General features: G+C 37.2%; 1 protein-coding gene and 1 long non-coding RNA gene across 11 annotated transcripts in view; one reads left to right on the top strand and one right to left on the bottom strand.

Annotated features, from left to right (window-relative positions):
• The window catches only part of HYCC2 (hyccin PI4KA lipid kinase complex subunit 2), a 78178-nt gene that overhangs the window by 35008 nt on the left and 25438 nt on the right, over window positions 1-17732 (top strand). For all 10 annotated transcript variants that reach the window (XM_072812808.1, XM_072812814.1, XM_072812806.1 and 7 more), the window contains 3 exons: window positions 279-458; window positions 4551-4631; window positions 6349-6464. In XM_072812808.1, coding sequence (XP_072668909.1) covers window positions 279-458; window positions 4551-4631; window positions 6349-6464 — 377 coding nt within the window. The remainder of the gene's footprint in view (window positions 1-278; window positions 459-4550; window positions 4632-6348; window positions 6465-17732) is intronic.
• LOC140625515 (uncharacterized) lies at window positions 1771-10562 on the bottom strand. The gene is made up of 2 exons (XR_012024847.1): window positions 9831-10562; window positions 1771-2054 (listed from the first exon to the last, which is right to left on the bottom strand). It is a non-coding gene; the product is annotated as an uncharacterized lncRNA (long non-coding RNA).

Here is a 17732-nt window from a genome sequence, read left to right on the forward strand (position 1 = left end):
TATAAATGTAGTACATTGATTAAAAGACGAATTGTCTAATGTAATGGGTAGAGTGTATTGAAAAATATCTTGATATCATATGGCACAAAATTCTTAGTAGATCAGTTTAATATGTAGTCTTTGTACATAAATAGAGATTAGGTTTGCATCACACTGATTCAAAAATGCAGAAACTAATATGAGAATATATTTTTAAAATATTACCCGAGTATATGTGCCTTTTAAAAAGTTACAGCCAAAAGAATGGAAATAGCTAATGCACTTTATTTTCCTTTTAGCTTCTGGAACCTGTCTGCCACCAGCTGTTTGAGCTCTATCGTAGCTCTGAAGTTCGACTTAAGAGGTTCACACTGCAGTTCTTGCCAGAATTGATGTGGGTTTATTTACGGCTTACTGTTAGCCGAGACAGACAGAGTAATGGTTGCATCGAAGCACTTCTGTTAGGAATTTACAATTTGGTAAGTTGAAAATGATAGTTTGGGAAATTTTAACTATCTTTTTTTTTTTTTTTTTTTAATTTTTATTTATTTATGATAAAGAGAGAGAGAGGCAGAGACACAGGCAGAGGGAGAAGCAGGCTCCATGCACCGGGAGCCCGACGTGGGATTTGATCCCGGGTCTCCAGGATCGCGCCCTGGGCCAAAGGCAGGCGCCAAACCGCTGCGCCACCCAGGGATCCCTAACTATCTTTTATTTAAAATCTTCTGAGGTAATACTTAATGCTTAGGGGTGCCTGGGCAGCTCGATCCATTGAGCATCCAGCTCTTGATTTTGGCTCAGGTCATGATCTCAGGGTCATGACATTGAGTGCCAAGTTGGACTCTACATTGAGTGTGGAGCTTGCTTGGGATTCTCTTCCTCTCTGCCCCTCATCCCTCCACTCACATGCTCACACACTCTCTCTTTCTCTCTAAAAAAAACAAACAAAAAAAGGAATAATTATAAAAAATAAATGGAAAGTTCTACTGAATAATTTATTTAAATTAATATAATTGAGTACATAGAGGCTTAATAAGTAATTGCTGATAATGGCATTTTATAAAGCAGGCGAAACTATTTTAATTGATAGTGGTGTTAATATGTTGTGACAACTCTTTAAATTACTTTATTTGGAAAAAAAAAAAAATAAATTACTTTATTTGGGATGCCTGGGTGGTTCAGTGGTTGAGTGTCTGCCTTTGGCTAGGGGCATGATCCCAGAGTCCTGGAATTGAGTACTACATTGGGCTCCCTGCATGGAGCCTGCTTCTCCCTCTGCCTGTGTCTCTGCTTCTCTGTCTCTCATTAATAAATAAATAAATAAATAAATAAAATATTTAAAAATAAATAAATAGGGACGCCTGGGTGGCTTAGCGGTTGAGCATTTGCCTTCAGCTCAGGGCATGATCCTGGAGTTCTGGGATCAAGTTCCTGTGTCGGGATCCCTTCATGGAGCCTGCTTCTTTCTCCCTCTGCCTAAGTCTCGGCCTCTCTCCTGTGTCTCATGAATAAATAAATAAAATCTTTTAAAAAATAAATAAAAATAAATAAATAAAATTTATTTGACCAATGTTTATGAATGTGCTGCATTTAAAATTTTTGAAATTGTTTTTAATAATCATTTGCTAATATGTTATATATCCTTGATACTCTATGGTTTGAAACAGTTTTTTAAGAGATTCTTAAGTACCTTAAGCATTTTTTCCCTAGTGTCCAGTTAGAACATTGGTACTAAAACTCCTGTTCTTTGAAGTCTTATGTTCTATGTATTTAGTACTCATTAAATAAGCATTCCACATAATAAAAATAAAGTTTAATAGTTGAGAGGTAATAAAGTATCTCACAAAACATTGAGTCTCACAGTAAATAAATTTTCTTCTCTACCACTGCTCTCTCCTTGAGGTATTATCCCTTAAAAAATCATTAGAAAACATTTCAATCACTGGAACATATATCTGAAGGAAGCAGTGTGGCCTTTGGAATCACTTGTATTTTGTTTAAAACCAGGCATTGTTCTTTATTGGCTGCTTTAAATTCTGGCAAGCTACTTAATATCTTGACTTCAGTTGCCTTATCTGTAAAAGAGAAATAAAACATTGTTAAAATTAAAAATAATTAGAATCTGGATGTTGCCTGGGTGCTTAATAAATGTCATTAGCAGTAATTGTAGTAGTATCAAAATTAGGGGTGAGTTTTTTTTTTACATGAAAAGCTGGTCCAGGCATAAAATTTTCTGTTTCGCTAACTTGCCTGATTATTTTTTCTTTTAAAGCAGGAAAATTGTTTCATATACTACTCTCTTCTCTAGTATTTAGCATAGACACTTAGTAGATGTTTGTTGAGTTAATAATTGAATTTAGTGGTTTACCATATGTTGAAAATTAAGCTATCTTTGATTTGTTTAATAAAACTCAGTAGTGGGACAAATGAAGCAAAAAATTTTTATAGCAGAACGCTGACAAGTTCTTGACTTTGCTTGTTGGTGCTATAGTTTAATTATCTTTTAGTATCTCAGAAATAATGCCTATATAAGTGCTCAGTTATATGTCAGAAATGTAACCTCAGGCTTCTGTCTTCTTCTAATTCCCTGTGTTCTCACTTCTCTGTGGCTCTCAACTTTTTTTACTGCACTGGGTTTCTTTTATATATTTATTTCTCTTTCTCTTTTTTTTTTTTTTTTAAAGATTTTATTTATTCATGAGAGACACAGAGAAAGGCAGAGACATAGGTAGAGGGAGAAGCAGGCTCCCTTCAGGGAGCCTGATGTGGAACTTGATCCCAAGACCGAGGGATCATAACCTGAGCCAAACACAGATACTCAACCACCGAGCCACCCAGGTGTCCCTTCTCTTTCTTTTCTTTCTCTCTCTAGAACTTCCCTTGCTTCACCTAGCTGCAGGGGAAGTTTTTATTACCCTAAGCTTAAACATATTGCAGAACACCCTTTTTCAGAGATATATACAAATATAGACAAAGTTTATTTGGTTTAATTTGAAATTTAGGAATAAAAATTAAAGTTTTATTGCCTAACTTAAATGAGGTCCATTCATCTTACAATAGACTTTCTGTGAGGCATAATGGCCCACTAGTCAACTAGTTTGACTATAAAGTAAAAGGACCTCCCTAAGGAATCCTTAAACCCACTTCCCTGCAAAATTAGAGACATGGCCATTGTTCACATATAATTGGTACTCTCCTGTGACATATTAAACTCAGAAATGAGCCCTACAGGGAGGTTCTTTTGGGTTTGTATTCTGTTGAGATGTTTTTATTGTTGTTTCTTCCTTCTGTGGTGTGAACTACTCAGTCTCTCACTAACCTTCCTTTTAGGTCTACTAACAGTGGGAGGGGGCAGCCTTTTATCTCTGGATTCTATGCTAGTTATGTATACTAATAGGAGTTGTAAAAGAAACAGACAAAAATGAGGCAGTACAGAAAAGGAGTGATGCCAGAGGATCATTTCATGTCTCTATTTGCTAGCATCTATAGGCAGATTTATATTGATACTTGTAGGTGCAATATTGATACCTGGAGGTGCCAAGACTGTAAAAATGAAGGACACCATTGTCCTTTTCATTCAAAGATAAAATGCTTTAAAAAAAAAAATAAAGATTTTATTTATTTATTTATGAGAGACACAGAGAAAGAGAGGCAGAGACACAGGCAGAGAGAGAAGTAGGCTTGACGTGGGACTCGATCCTGGGTCTCCAGGATCACGCCCTGGGGTGAAGGCAGCTCTAAACCACTGAGCCACCCGGGCTTCCCGATAAAATGCTTTTAAGAGAAAATAAAGGGGGTGTCTGGATGGCTCAGTCAGTTAAGCATCTGCCTTTGGCTCGGTCATTTATCATAAATAAATCTTTAAAAAGTTGTCTAAATATGAACTTAATCACTGGAACTAATATGTTAATATGTAGCTTACTCAGGTCACTAATGTTTTGCTGAATAATTGTTTCTTTTAGTCAAGATTCATTTGTTTTTTAAAGATTTTATTTATTCATTCATAATAGAGAGAGAGAAAGAGGCAGAGACACAGGCAGAGGGAGAGGCAGGCTCCATGCCAGGAGCCTGATGCGGGACTCGATCCCGGGATTCCAGGATCGCACCCTGGACCAAAGGCAGGCGCCAAATCACTGAGCCACCCAGGGATCCCAAGATTCATTCTTTTAGTCAAAATATTGTTTTTCTTATTTAATAAGTGTATATCTTGGCTAAAACATATCATCTGTTTAACTCAGATCTAGTCACTTGTAATCTTCCTGTCCTGTCTGTATATTTAACATGAAAATCAGTTTGTGTGCCTGCCTAGTGTCTCTGCTGTCACATTGCATTTGATTTAGCTACAGTATTGCTCTTCATATCTCTCAAAGGGTAACTCAATTACTAAACTGTGTAGATTTGGTTAAAAAAGATACACTAGGGTAGTATTTTTTATATATTACTGTTTTAAAAATATTCCTTGGTTGCCATGATATATTTGGTAAATTAAGAAAGAAATTATTTCTTTTTTTTTAAAGAAATTATTTCTTATAGTCTTATAATTATCTTTGTATATTATTTTTTAACTATAGGAAATTGCTGATAAAGATGGAAACAATAAAGTTCTATCTTTTACTATCCCTTCCTTATCCAAGCCTTCAATATACCATGAGGTAAGTAAGATTGGAAAGATAGAATTATTTTAAATTATATTGAATAAGAGATGGAAAGTCAGTTTCTTACCAGAGATAAACGCTCCTAACACATCTTTATTGATTTCCTTCTTAAAAGTAAGTGCTACTTACTTAAAACTAAGCTTTTATCAAGAGAGGCAGAAAATAATTAATGGAAGATTTTCCTGTAGCTCTTGTTTATTTCTTTTTTATTCTTCCACCACTATCATTTTCAATTTTTTTAGTCTTTTGTGAATTCTTAAAAATATTCTTTAATTTTTTAAAGTTTCCCATGTTAATTAGAAATCTGTTAGAAAATTTTTTTTTTATTTTTTAGGGAAATGTCTACTCAGGATATTAACACTGAATTATTTCCATTTAAAGGAGTCTATAATTGATGCATTTTAGCTATTCATTAACATTATGCTTCTGAGTTTTGCTTATATTTATTTTTTTGGAGAATTAAGAACACTGATAATCATATAGAAGAAAGACAACTGTGAGCTGAAATCCCAGATTTAAGGATATGTTATGAACTTCTGGTTCATAACTTCTGGTTATACACTTCTGGTCTGTAGTGACCTTTAGTGTATAAAGTATAAGAAAAGCACTTAAACTTTATCAGTAGTCCAAAAATTATATTCCATTTTCTTATCAACAGATAGTATCCAGTTACGCATAGCTTCATGCAGCTATTTATTTCCTTAGTTAATTCCCCTGGGACTTTGTTTTGTATTAGAATGCGTCTAATAGACTGGGCTCATTTAAGCATAGACTATTTCTGAGTCATAGATATTAAGTTCTGTGTATCATGTTATAAAATAAAATGGGAGCATAGTAAGACACTTATGAATGGATGCTTCTAACTTCAGAAACCTGAAATCAGTTGTCACCATTAAAGAAACATTTGATCACAGTCTTCAGTATTATTCAGTATATAACTCTGCAACCTTTTTTTAAAGTTTTTATTTTAATCCCAGTTAGTGCTATATTAGTTTCAGATGTGCAGTGTAGTGACTCAGCAAACAGCAATTCCATACTCCATCCAGTGCTAATGATGATAAGTGTACTCCTTAATCCTCATTACCGATTTAAACCATGCACCTTGCTTTCTTCATTATAGAATGGGATTAATGAGAGTATCCACCTACCTGAAGTCAGACAAACTGCAAAATTTAAATGCATAATCTCAAAACTGGTGTGTGTTCTGGAGTACAAAGAATTGTAAAAATGGTGACTGAAAAACCTTCAGTCTTTCTAGCAACTTTTCATATTCTGTGTCCTAAATATAGATTGTAATCTTTTAAAAAACTAAAGCAGCGTATTTTTCGTTTTATATATTATATATAATTTCCAAAAAGAGCTATAGAATGTATGTAATTGAAAAATGCAAAAGGTTTTAAATGAGAAGAAGAAATGGTCTTAAACTGCCTTCTATTAAAACAAAATTAAGGGGATCCCTGGGTGGCTCAGCGGTTTGGTGCCTGCCTTTGGCCCAGGGTGTGATCCTGGAGTCCCGGGATCCAGTCCCACGTCGGGCTCCCGGCATGGAACCTGCTTCTCCCTCTGCCTGTGTCTCTGCCTCTCTCTCTCTCTCTATCATGAATAAAAATCTTAAAAAATAAAATTAATTATCCCTACATGATATAGATCTTTACTTCATTTTAGAGACAATGTGTCTTTAAAAGATACTTTATTTTATTTTATTTTTTTGTAGCCCTCAACAATTGGATCCATGGCTTTGACAGAAGGGGCATTGTGTCAGCATGATCTCATCAGGGTTGTTTATAGTGATCTTCATCCTCAGAGGGAAACATTCACTGCACAAAACCGGTAATGCTCAAAACTGCAGGCAATAATAATTATTAATTTGTGTTTGTTAACTGTAATTACTTTGGTTCAGGTTTGATGAGGGAAGAGGCAAAAGGTTTAAAAGGTCATAGTAGTGAATACATTATAGTGGTGAAATACCTATCTATCTCATGCATGGTACTTTATATGGTCATCTTGTATAAAGCAATGTAAAATCTAAAAGTGTGGGCACAGAGCAGCTAAGCCAAGGTTTGTGTTCTAGCACTACACCTTAGAAGCTCACTTTCTCAGGCAGTTTATCTACTCTCCATACCTTGCTTTCTTCATTGCAGAATGGGTTAATGAGAGCACCTACCTTCCTGAAGTTACATAGACTGCAAAGTTTGAATGCATGATCCTCAAGACTTTCCTCACTTCTGACACCAACTGCAAGTTTGGGGGCTTCCCACAACCACTTTAAACTTGGATAACTCACTAGAAGGACTCAGGACTCTATGAAAGCTGTTATATTCAGAGTTAAGGTTTACTACAAGGGAAGGATGCAGATTACAGTCAGCCAAAGGGAGAGACTCCTAGGATAGAATCTAGAAGGTGCCAAATGCAGAGCTTCTGTTGTGCCACTCACTGAAGGAGTTAGGATGCATTACCCTCCCAGCATCAGTGTGTGACAAAATGTACAGAGTCAGGCTCAGTGGCCATAGTTTTCACTGGCTCCATTATTGTATGTATGACTGATTGGATTGATTGCTCACATGGTTGATCTCAGCCTCTAGGTTGATTGAGGCTGTGTGACCCAAAGCCCTACCCTAAATCACATGGCATTTGTTTGTTTGTTTAAGATTTGTCTATTTTAGAGAGAATTAGCAGGGGGATGGGCAGAAGGAGAGAGAGAGAATCCTCAAGCAGACTCTGTTGAGCATGGAGCCCAATCCTGAGATCATGACCTGAGCCAAAATCAAGAGCCTGCCACAATCAACTGAGCCATCCAGGCACCCTATGGTGGTTGTTCCTAATGTGGCTAGCCCCTACCCTAAACAAAGACACTCCTGTCAGGTATGACAGAGGTTACTTACTCACAGGGGGCAAAGGGCAGACTTCTTTGGGCAAGGCCAAATTCTGTACTACACACAGGCCATGCCCTGGCCACTGGCTTAGGCTCTTTTAAACAAAAATAATCAGGTGTATCTGGGCATCTACTTTTAGTATAGAATTTATGTGACAGATATAGACAGCAGTATGATCATTAGGAATATGCCCAACATTTGAAGAGCCAGTGTAAGTTAGGAATAGATTTGAAGAAACAGTTTGTTTTCTAAAGCCACTATATACATACATTTTCATATTTTTGTACCATTTTGATTATTTTCCATCCCAACCTACCTGGGTACATAATCTACTGCTGTTTGTGCCTTATGATAAACTTTAGTAGAAATAATGATCATAGAAATTAGCTGATTATTAGCTAGGTCCAGTTTTTCCCTCAAGCCAATTGTTTTCTATAAGGAAGCTTTAACTCAATTTACAATATTTCATTATCAGTATTATAACCTTATCAACCATGCTAGTGTTACAGCATATCACAGAATGGCAGTAGGTGTGACCTGAAAAATTAGTCATAGATACTAAGAAATTAATAGTCTTAGTCACTATTATTGCAGTTCATTATCATCTCATGTGGCCAAAATGTTCCTAAAACAATGTCAGTCAGGTTTGCAGGCTTTGAGTTGACTTTATCAGGTATAAAAGTAGGAGTGGTCTCACCAACATATGGTTTCACCTTTTTAAGTATCTAATGTATATTATTGAACCAAGAGATAATGACATTTCTTGCTCTGAACCTCTCATGGTAGCAATGTAATATTGAGTTTCCCTCATTGCATCATCCATTTATTAATTCCTTTATCTCAGCTAAACATTCCAACCTCTCTCCATTTGTACCCAAACTTTGGAGAGGCTGTTAAGATGTGGCCACTGTGCTGGTCCAGATTTCTGGCAGCAATACTAGCCTAGCATGTGTCTCCTGCCTTAGTCCACTCCCACCCATGTATGGTAGATTTACCTAGGTATAGAACTAGTGGGCTGTTGACCACTAGGTGATATATCTGCACTCGTGTCAAGCCCAGTTTTGTCAGGTGGGATGAAGATACCACTCACCTCATCAGGCTCTTGGGAATTTTTTTTTAAATTTTTTTAAAAAATTTATTTATGATAGTCACACAGAGAGAAAGAGAGGCAGAGACACAGGCAGAGGGAGAAGTCGGCTCCACGCACCAGGAGCCCGATGTGGGATTCGATCCCGGGTCTCCAGGATCGCGCCCTGGGCCAAAGGCAGGCGCTAAACCGCTGCACCACCCAGGGATCCCAGGCTCTTGGGAATTAGGAATATAGTTATAATTTCTTCCTTAGAAATCCTTTGCTTCTGGCATCTGCAATTAGAGCCCTGGTCCTAGACCAGTGCTTTAGATAGCAAAAGAAAAGTTGAGCTGATGTGGGGAAGAAGGAAGTAGTATAGTTATACCACCATGTTAGGAAGAATTGCATAATCTTACCAATATTGTCCTACCCACCTCTTCCCACATCCCTAGAAAAGCAGAGAAATCTATCTAGTGGTGACCCTCTGGTGTAAACTTGCCCCTCATGCTTCATTCCTTTTCCTTGTCCCATTTTAGATGAGGGGTGTTTCAATTGCTTGTTCCACTTCTCTATCAAACCACTATGCTGAGGATATCTCCCTACCCATTGTTAGACCTTACGGGCTGTAAAGTGTGTTCACTGCTCTAAAGAAATGTGACTCAGCAGTCCAAATTATGCAGTATCTTCTGGTCCTTTTATAGCACTCTGAACATTTGATCTACCATCAGATAAGCAAAGTTTAGTGCAGAGTGTCTATTCCTGTCAGGACCCATTTGTAGCCACCAGGGGCTACTGGCATCAGTCCAGTTGTCACCTGTGTACAGGCCTTACCCCAGAGTAATCTGCCTCGTAGCCGGTCTATGTCTCTCTTTTTGGTAAACAAAAAGTTCTTACAGCATTTTTTTTAACTTAGGGTATAAAAAGAGTATGTCTAAATTCAGTTCATCTCTGCATTGCTGCAGTACCGCCACATCCACTCATTTTGTGGACACAGATAGTCACTTCAAGCTAACACATTGATACCAGTCTATTCATTGTTACCAGTTGCCTTCTGATTCCCCTGATAGACAGAGACATAATTCTACTTTAATGCACTCCTCAAAATCCCACGGTGATTTCCATAGGATTATTCCCCTTGCAGGCATCCTTTAATAGGCCGGATTTCCCTTGCCTTATTATGGGACCATATGGCTAGGCCATTGGCCACTACCACTCATTGTGGCAAACAGTGTGCAATGAAGTCTACATACCAACCTGATTTGCTTTTAACCTTCTTCAGTCAGAGTGGCAGTCTTCCAAACGGAATGTATTCCATTCATTTCAGAACTGTCATCCATAAATCAGACAGTTCTTTGTTGCTCAATGAGTGACCATCACTCTGTGTCCAGGTGACAGTAGAATCTAGCAGTTTGTTAGGTAGTACCAAAGTTGACCCTATGGAAAAAAAGAGGCTCCTTCTTGATGAATACTCTGAGCACCTCTTTGCATTCTCTGGTAACACTTCTCTGCACATACCATTTCCATTTTATTATGGAATTCTTCTGGCACTGCCTTTGTTTTTCTTACATCACCCAAGATGTTATGGGTGTTTCAAATTTTGAGATTATTTTATGTTTCTGGGTTACCAGCTCCACCTGAAACAAAGCTGTCAGGTATGACATGGATTATTTCCCAGAAGCTGAGAGCAAAGGCCATACCTCTCTTTGGGCAAGGCCAAATTCCTTACCACACATTGTGAGGAATAAATGAGGAGATGTCCGAAATATGCTTAGCATGGTGCCTGGCACATAGTAAATATTAGTGATATTATTTATCATTGTATAATATTTGGCAATAAAATAATACTATTATCTTGTTGGTTATAATATTAGAGTTATGGGAGGAATATAGAATCAAGCAGATTTTCATGGTCATTGACCTTTGGTCAGTGCTTCTGTCTGGAATTCTGGTTCTTTTACGGATCTTTCCAGTATTACACACGTCATAGAAAATACATTGTCTTTACCTGCATTCTAACACATTGTTTTGGAATTTAGCTCTATTTTTTTTTTTTTTTAGATTTTATTTATTTATTCATGAGAGACACAGAGAGAGAGGCTGAGACACAGGCAGAAGGAGAAGCAGGCTCCATGCAGGGAGTCCGATGTGGGACTCGATCCTGGGACTCCAGGATCACGCCCTGGGCCGAAGGCAGGCACTAAACCACTGAGCCACCCAGGGATCCCTGGAATTTAGCTCTAGTGATCATCCTTTATTAGCCAGAAGAATGCTTGTAGAAGGCTTTTTCTAACTTAAAGTAACAGCTTAATTTTTTTTCTATATAGTTATATTGGTTTACTCAAATCATTTCACAATATAAAATTTATGTTAAAAAAGTGGTTCAGGGGCTCCTGGGTGTCTCATTCAGTTAAACATATGCCTTTGGCTCAGGCCATGATCTCAGGGTCCTGGGATTGAGCCCTGTGTCAGGGTCCGTGTGCTCAGCAGGGAGTCTGCTAGAGGATTCTCTCTCTCCATTTTCTTCTGCCCCTCCCTTCGCTTGCATGTACATGTGTGCTCTCTCTCAAATAAAATAAATCTTTTTAAAAAGAGAGTGGTTCATAGTATAGTCTGCATTAAAATCATCTGGTTACCTGGCTCCCTTTCTGTTTTCTAATTTTAATTTTTAAAAGTATAACTTGTGAGATACTTGTGGTAAACTGTAAATAGAACAGAATTTAAATAGATTAAAATAGATGGAAACACAAAGAGAAAAGTATGTGTCCCTTTTCCCTCTAACCACCATTTCCATTCTCAGTAGTTAAAATTTTAGCTGTTTTGTTCTGTGTCCTTCCCGAAATTTTTAATGCATGCAAAACCATGTATTCGACCTTAAACGTATGTAGGTCCATATGCATTGGATTCAGTTGTATGTATTGTTCTGTAACTTTTTTCCATTTAAGAATGAATCTTAGACTGACTTTTCTAACAGCATGTAGAGGTCTCCACATTCTTTTTTAATGACTACTTAGTATTTCATTGTATATACGCACCATCAGTTTTTAACCATTCTTATATCAACTAAAATTTAGATTGTTTCACTTCTTTGCTACTATAAACAATATTACAAGGAACTCTTTATTTTATTTTGTATGTATATTTGCATGGGAGCACCAAAATTATCCAAAAGAAAAATTCCTAGCATCGAAATTGCTAAGCTAAAGGGTATTTCCTTTTTCACTTTGAGTACATATTTCCAAATTACACTCTCCTGAATAACTGCACCAACTAAATCTCCTACCAGTAGTTTGAGAGGGCCTATTTCCTTGTACCAACTCCCAGTAATGAGTATTTTCAAATTTTTTAAGGTTTGCTGATCTGATCTTTAAAAACTGATATTATGGGCAGTCTCAGTGGCTTGGCGGTTTAGTGCTGCCTTCAGTCCAAGGTGTGATCCTGGAGACCTGGGATTGAGGCCCATATCAGGCTCCCTGCACGGAGCCTGCTTCTCCCTCTGCCTGTGTTTTTGTCTCTCTCTCTCTCTCTCTCTCTCTCTCTCTTTCTCTGTCTCTCATGAATAAATAAATAAAACCTTTAGAAAATAAATAAATAAAAACTGATACTATGTTGTTTTACTTGGCATTCCCTTAATTATGAGTGGGCCTGAACACATCTGATATATTAATTCACTAGTTATTTTTTCTGACCTGTGAAATGCATATTCTAATCCTGTGTCCATTTTTCATATTGAACTGTATATTTTTTCCTGGTGATTTGGAAGAGTTTTTTTTAAATATTAAAACTACTCTGGGGCAGCCCGGGTGGCTCAGTGGTTTGGCACCGCCTTCAGTCCAGGGTGTGATCCCGGAGACCCAGATCGAGTCCCATATCGGACTCCCTGCATGGAGCCTGCTTCTCCCTCTGCCTGTGTCTCTGCCCCTCTCTCTCTCTCTCTCTCTCTCTCTCTCTCTCTCTCTCTGTGTCTCTATGAATAAATAAATAAAATCTTTAAAAAAAATTAAAAAAAAACTATGTGTTCTACACCTTGCACATTTTCAGTTAATAATTGATTTTTTAAATTATTTTTAATTGAGGTATAATTTGTGTACCATAAAATTCACTCCCTATACAGTGTACAATTCAGTGATTTCTAGTTTATCTACAAGATTGTGCAACCACTACTACTATTTAATTCCAGGAAATTCCCCCCCCCCCCCCCGGGACATTTTTATCACATCAGAAAAGAAACTTTTTTTTTTTTCCTTCCCTTCAGCCCCGGGCCCCACCATATCTTAGTTTTCTATCTGTAGAATTCTGTCCATTCTAAACATTTTATGTAAATGGGATTGTCTAATATGTGGCCTTTTGTGTTTGATGACTTAGCACATTTTCAAGATTCATTTATGTGGTAATGTATATCAGTACTCCCTTTGTATGACTGAATAAATATTCCATTATTTTGATACACATTTATCCTGTATCAGTTGATGGACATTTGGATTATTTCCACTTTTTGGCATTTCTGAATGATACTACCATGAACATTTTTTTTTTTTTGGTAAGTTTTTGTATGAACATACATTTTCAGCTATTTGGGATATATACCTAGGAGAAGATGGTTAGGTCATATGAGAATTCAGTGCTTAACTTTCTGAGAAACCATCATAATGTTCTCTAGAGTAAGTACGATTTTACATTTCTACAAACAGCTCTTTTTGAGTATAGCCATCCTACTGGTTGTGAAATGTGGTATCTCACTGTGCTGTTGTTTTATTTTTGCTGTATATTCTAGTTTTGTGCACTGTATGAGGAATACACTCACAGATACACAGGCAGATACATATTTTCAAATTTAAACATGCATTTGTTCTATATAGTTTATCAAGAAAAACTGTGATTTCCTTTTCCTCTCCCCCTTCCATTTCTCCTTTCCCACATATTATAACAACTTTTTTTTTTAAAGATTTTATTTATTCGAGAGAGAGAGAGAGAGAGAGAGAGAGAGGAAGAGACACAGGCAGAGAGAGAAGCAGGCCCCATGCAGGGAGCCTGATGTGGGACTCGATCCTGGGTCTCCAGGATCACGCCCTGGGCTGAAGGTGGCGCTATACCGCTGAGCCACCAGGGCTGCCCTACAACAACTTTTAACCAGTGGTTCTCAACCAGGACATTTCTGCCTTCCAGCAAACATTTGGCAATATCCGGAGATTTTGTTTGATTGTTAAAACTAGGTAGGAGGGAGGGCTGTTATAGGCATCTCATGTGTAGAGGTCAGGGAGGCTGCTCATCCTGGTGTGCTGCCAACCCCCCACATTTATCTAGCCCAAAATGCCACTGGTGCTGATATTGAGAAATCTTGCTAACTGACTCTCTTAATATTTATTTCCACATCTTTCAGTAACTTGCTGCTTCTTAATTTTCAGTCTTGAGCATTATCTAACAATTTATCCCTATGAAAGATAAAGATTTAGCTCTTTATCTCTTTCTCCTATCGTCTCAGTGTAGCTCTGTTGTAACTGTGGGGAATTCATTTTTCCAATTTATTATTACTATGAATGACCATAGTTCATTTGAAGCTTCCTTGCTTTGTATGACTGAGGCTTGTGATTAAATGTTTACTTTTCCTTTCTTATATACCTTTTTAATTGTCTTTTATTTTGTTTATTAATTGCTTTATAATTCAACTCCTGCAAATTCTCTATCAGTTGTCTAAATCTCCTTGTAAGTCTTCATTCACATCAGTTATTCTCTCAATTTCATTCTCCTACAAAAAGGGTTCCTGGAGCTTTTGACTTACTCCAATCCAGACTGTGTTGCCCTCTTTGCCTGATATACACTTATTATTGTGGGGTCTTCCTTCACTCTTATCCTGGGATTCCCTTTGTCTTTTTCCTGAGTGGATCTACTGTTTTCCTGTATGCACCTATATCCTCATTCTTTTTTCCTAGTGTTCTGAAACTCCACTGTGATATTTCTTGGTGTAGGTTTATTTCCTCCATTGTGCTGAGCATTAAGTGGAACTTTTTGATTTGGAAACTCATGTCCTTTAGACTGGAAATTTTTCTTGAATTATTTTTGTAAATTAATTTGGCCTCTCTGTTTTATCTGGTCTTTTATTATTTGTTGGTCTTTTACTTATTTGGGTTTTTATTGTCTGTCTTTATTATTTGGATTATTTTCATTATTTGGATGTTGGAACTCTTGGAGTGGTCCTTTTTTCTCTCTCATCTACTGTATCTTTTTCCTTTTGCTTTACTTTCAGTGATATTTCCTCAACTTCATCAACCAGTCTTTTTCTTGAGTTCTTAATTTCTGCAGTTCATATATTTTATATATTTAAATAGAAGCTCTTCTTGTTTTCTAAGTGCTTTTAAAGTAGATGCTTTTTTCCCCTAGAAACAGCATCTTCTATATTTTTGAGAATATCAATGATAATTTACTTTGTTTAAGGGTTTTTTCCTTCTTTGTGTATTCTGTGTTTCCTCCAAATTGTGCCCCACCTTTTGTATTTCTTTATTTTGTTCTTATTTTCATATTAGTAGACTTCCTCAGATGTCTGATAATCCTCCCCACCTTATACTAAGGAAGTAAGGAAAGGAAATAAAAAATGAACAGCTCTGACCATGTGAGAAGGGCTAGTTGACTATGAACTTCACTGAGCCATTCAGTTGGAGAACTTCCCAAGTCTATACCTCTAAGTCTTTCATTTTGAGGTGGTCCAATTCCCTATAGAAAACTCTTTCTAGTCTCTCAACCAGAGGGCTGGCTGTTAACATTCTGGTGGCCTGGCCAAGGAGGGAAGGAGAACTTAAGGTTTCAATATCCAGTAAGAAGTATTTAATTTTCCTGTTTTCAGTATGATATCCTTCCCGCAACCTCCATTCCAAACAACAATTGGGCTTGGTGGTTCCCAGGTAGAAATTTCTTTTATCCTTTAAAAAAGAAATCTTCAATAAACCTAATGCCATAGAGAAGGAGAAGGGAAGGGATCTGAAGATGTGACTGCTTCCAAGTCAGACTTTCAACTCAGTTTTAACTCTTTATTTTGAAATAATTTCAAACCTACAAAAAATGTTTCAAAAATAGTACAAAGAATTTCCATATACTCTTTACGGCCTATGGAAAGCTTTTTAGAAGAACAACTTTCCTGGGTGGTGCCCTCATAGATTCTAATTGGGTCAGTCTATGTTGAGGCACAGGAATATAGCATTCCAGAATGCCCTTCAATAACCGTAATATGCATCCAGATCAAGGAACCACTTAAAAAAATTAATTTATTTAAATTCAATTAATTAACATATAATGTATTATTGGTTTCAGAGGTAGAGGTCAGTGATTTATCAGTCTTATATAATACCCAGTGCTCATCATATCACGTGACTTCTTCAGTGTTCATCACCCATTCCACCTCCTCCCCTCCAGTGACCCTCAATTTGTTCCCTGTGATTAATGAGTCTCTTATAGTTTGTCTCCCTCTCTCATTTCATCTTTTGTTTTTTCCTTCTTTCTCTTATGATCCTATGCTTTGTTTAAATTCCACATGAATGCAGGGGATCCCTGAGTGGCTCAGCGGTTTAGTGCCTGCCTTTGGCCCAGGGCACGATCCTGGAGTCCCGGGATCAAGTCCCACATCGGGCTCCCAGCATGGAGCCTGCTTCTTCCTCTGCCTGTGTCTCTGCCTCTCTCTCTCTCTCTCTCTCTCTCATAAATAAATAAGTAAATAAATCTTTAAAAAAAAAAACAAAAATCCTTTAAAAAAATAAATTCAAAAAAAAAATAAAAATAAAATAAAAAAATAAATTCCACATGAATGCAGTCATATGTTAATTGTCTTTATCTGACTTATTTTGCTTAGCATGATACTCTCTAATTCTATTCATGGTATTGCAAATGGCAAGATTTCATTTTTTTGATGGCTGAGTAATATTCCATTGTGTATATATATCACATCTTCTTTATCCATTTATCTGTTGGTGGACATCTGGGCTCTTTCCACAATTTGACTATTGTGGACATTGCTGCTATAAACATTGGGGTGCAGGTGCCTCTTCAGATCACTACATATGTATCTTTTGGGTAAATACCCCATAGTGCAATGCCAGGTGGTAGGGTAGCTCTATTTTCAACTGTTTTCCAAAGTGGCTGCACCAGCTTACATTCCCACCAACAGTGTAAAAGGGTTCCCCTTTCTCTGCATCCTCACCAACATCTCAAGCTGTGTTTCCTGACATGTTCATTTTACCAATCTGGTGTGAGGTGGTACCTCATTGTGGTTTTTTTGACAGAACCACTTTCTTAGAGGCTGTAAAGATTAAGAAATTGTTATTCATTAAATCAAATCATTCAACAAAATTTATGGAACAATTATAGTGTATTAGACACTATGCTGGACACTAGAGATAGAGATGATAAACTAAATGAGCAAACTAAAGTTGCTTATTATTAAATAGCTAAAACAGAGGTAAAGAGAAAGAATTGTGATTCCCTGGGATAAATGTTGTATTCAAGCTACAGAACAAAGGGAACTCTTTCCTTTAGCCAGAGGAATTAAGAGCAGCTTTATGTCTAATGTAAAAGTTTAAGCCAGCACTTGAATCCTAAGCAGAAATTTCCCAAATGAAAAAGTATGTTCTAGTAAGAAAGGGCAGCCTCCATAAAAGCAAGGAGTTATGAAAAGTTATGATCTATTCATGGAAAAGCAAGGAGTTATGAAAAGTTATGATCTATTCATGGAGTGGTAAGATCGATGTAGAGTTGTGTATGTGGTAAGCAGTGGAGGGGACGAAAGATTGGAGCGGTAGGTTGAGGGTGGATTTTTTTTTTTTTTTAAGCTTTATTTAGGGGCCCCCAGGTGACTCAGTTGGTTAAGAGTTGCCTTTGGCTCAAGTCATGATCCCAGGGTCCTAGGATTGAGCCCCCATGTCAGGCTCCCTGCTGAGTGGAGAGCCTGCTTCTCCTTCTCCCTTCTTTCTGCTTGTGCTCTTTCTCTGGTTCTTTCTCTCAAATAAATAAATAAAATCTTTAAATTAAAAAAAAAAAACAGTTGTATTTATTTTTAGTGAGAGCATGGGAAGGAGAGGGAGAGAGAGAGAACCTCAAGTAGACTCCCCACTGAATGTGGAGGCTGATGTGGAGCTCAGTCTCAGGACCCAAGACCACGATCCAAGCCAAAATCAA

Source organism: Canis lupus, chromosome 36 (assembly GCF_048164855.1).
Source record: "Canis lupus baileyi chromosome 36, mCanLup2.hap1, whole genome shotgun sequence".
Lineage (NCBI taxonomy): Eukaryota > Metazoa > Chordata > Mammalia > Carnivora > Canidae > Canis > Canis lupus.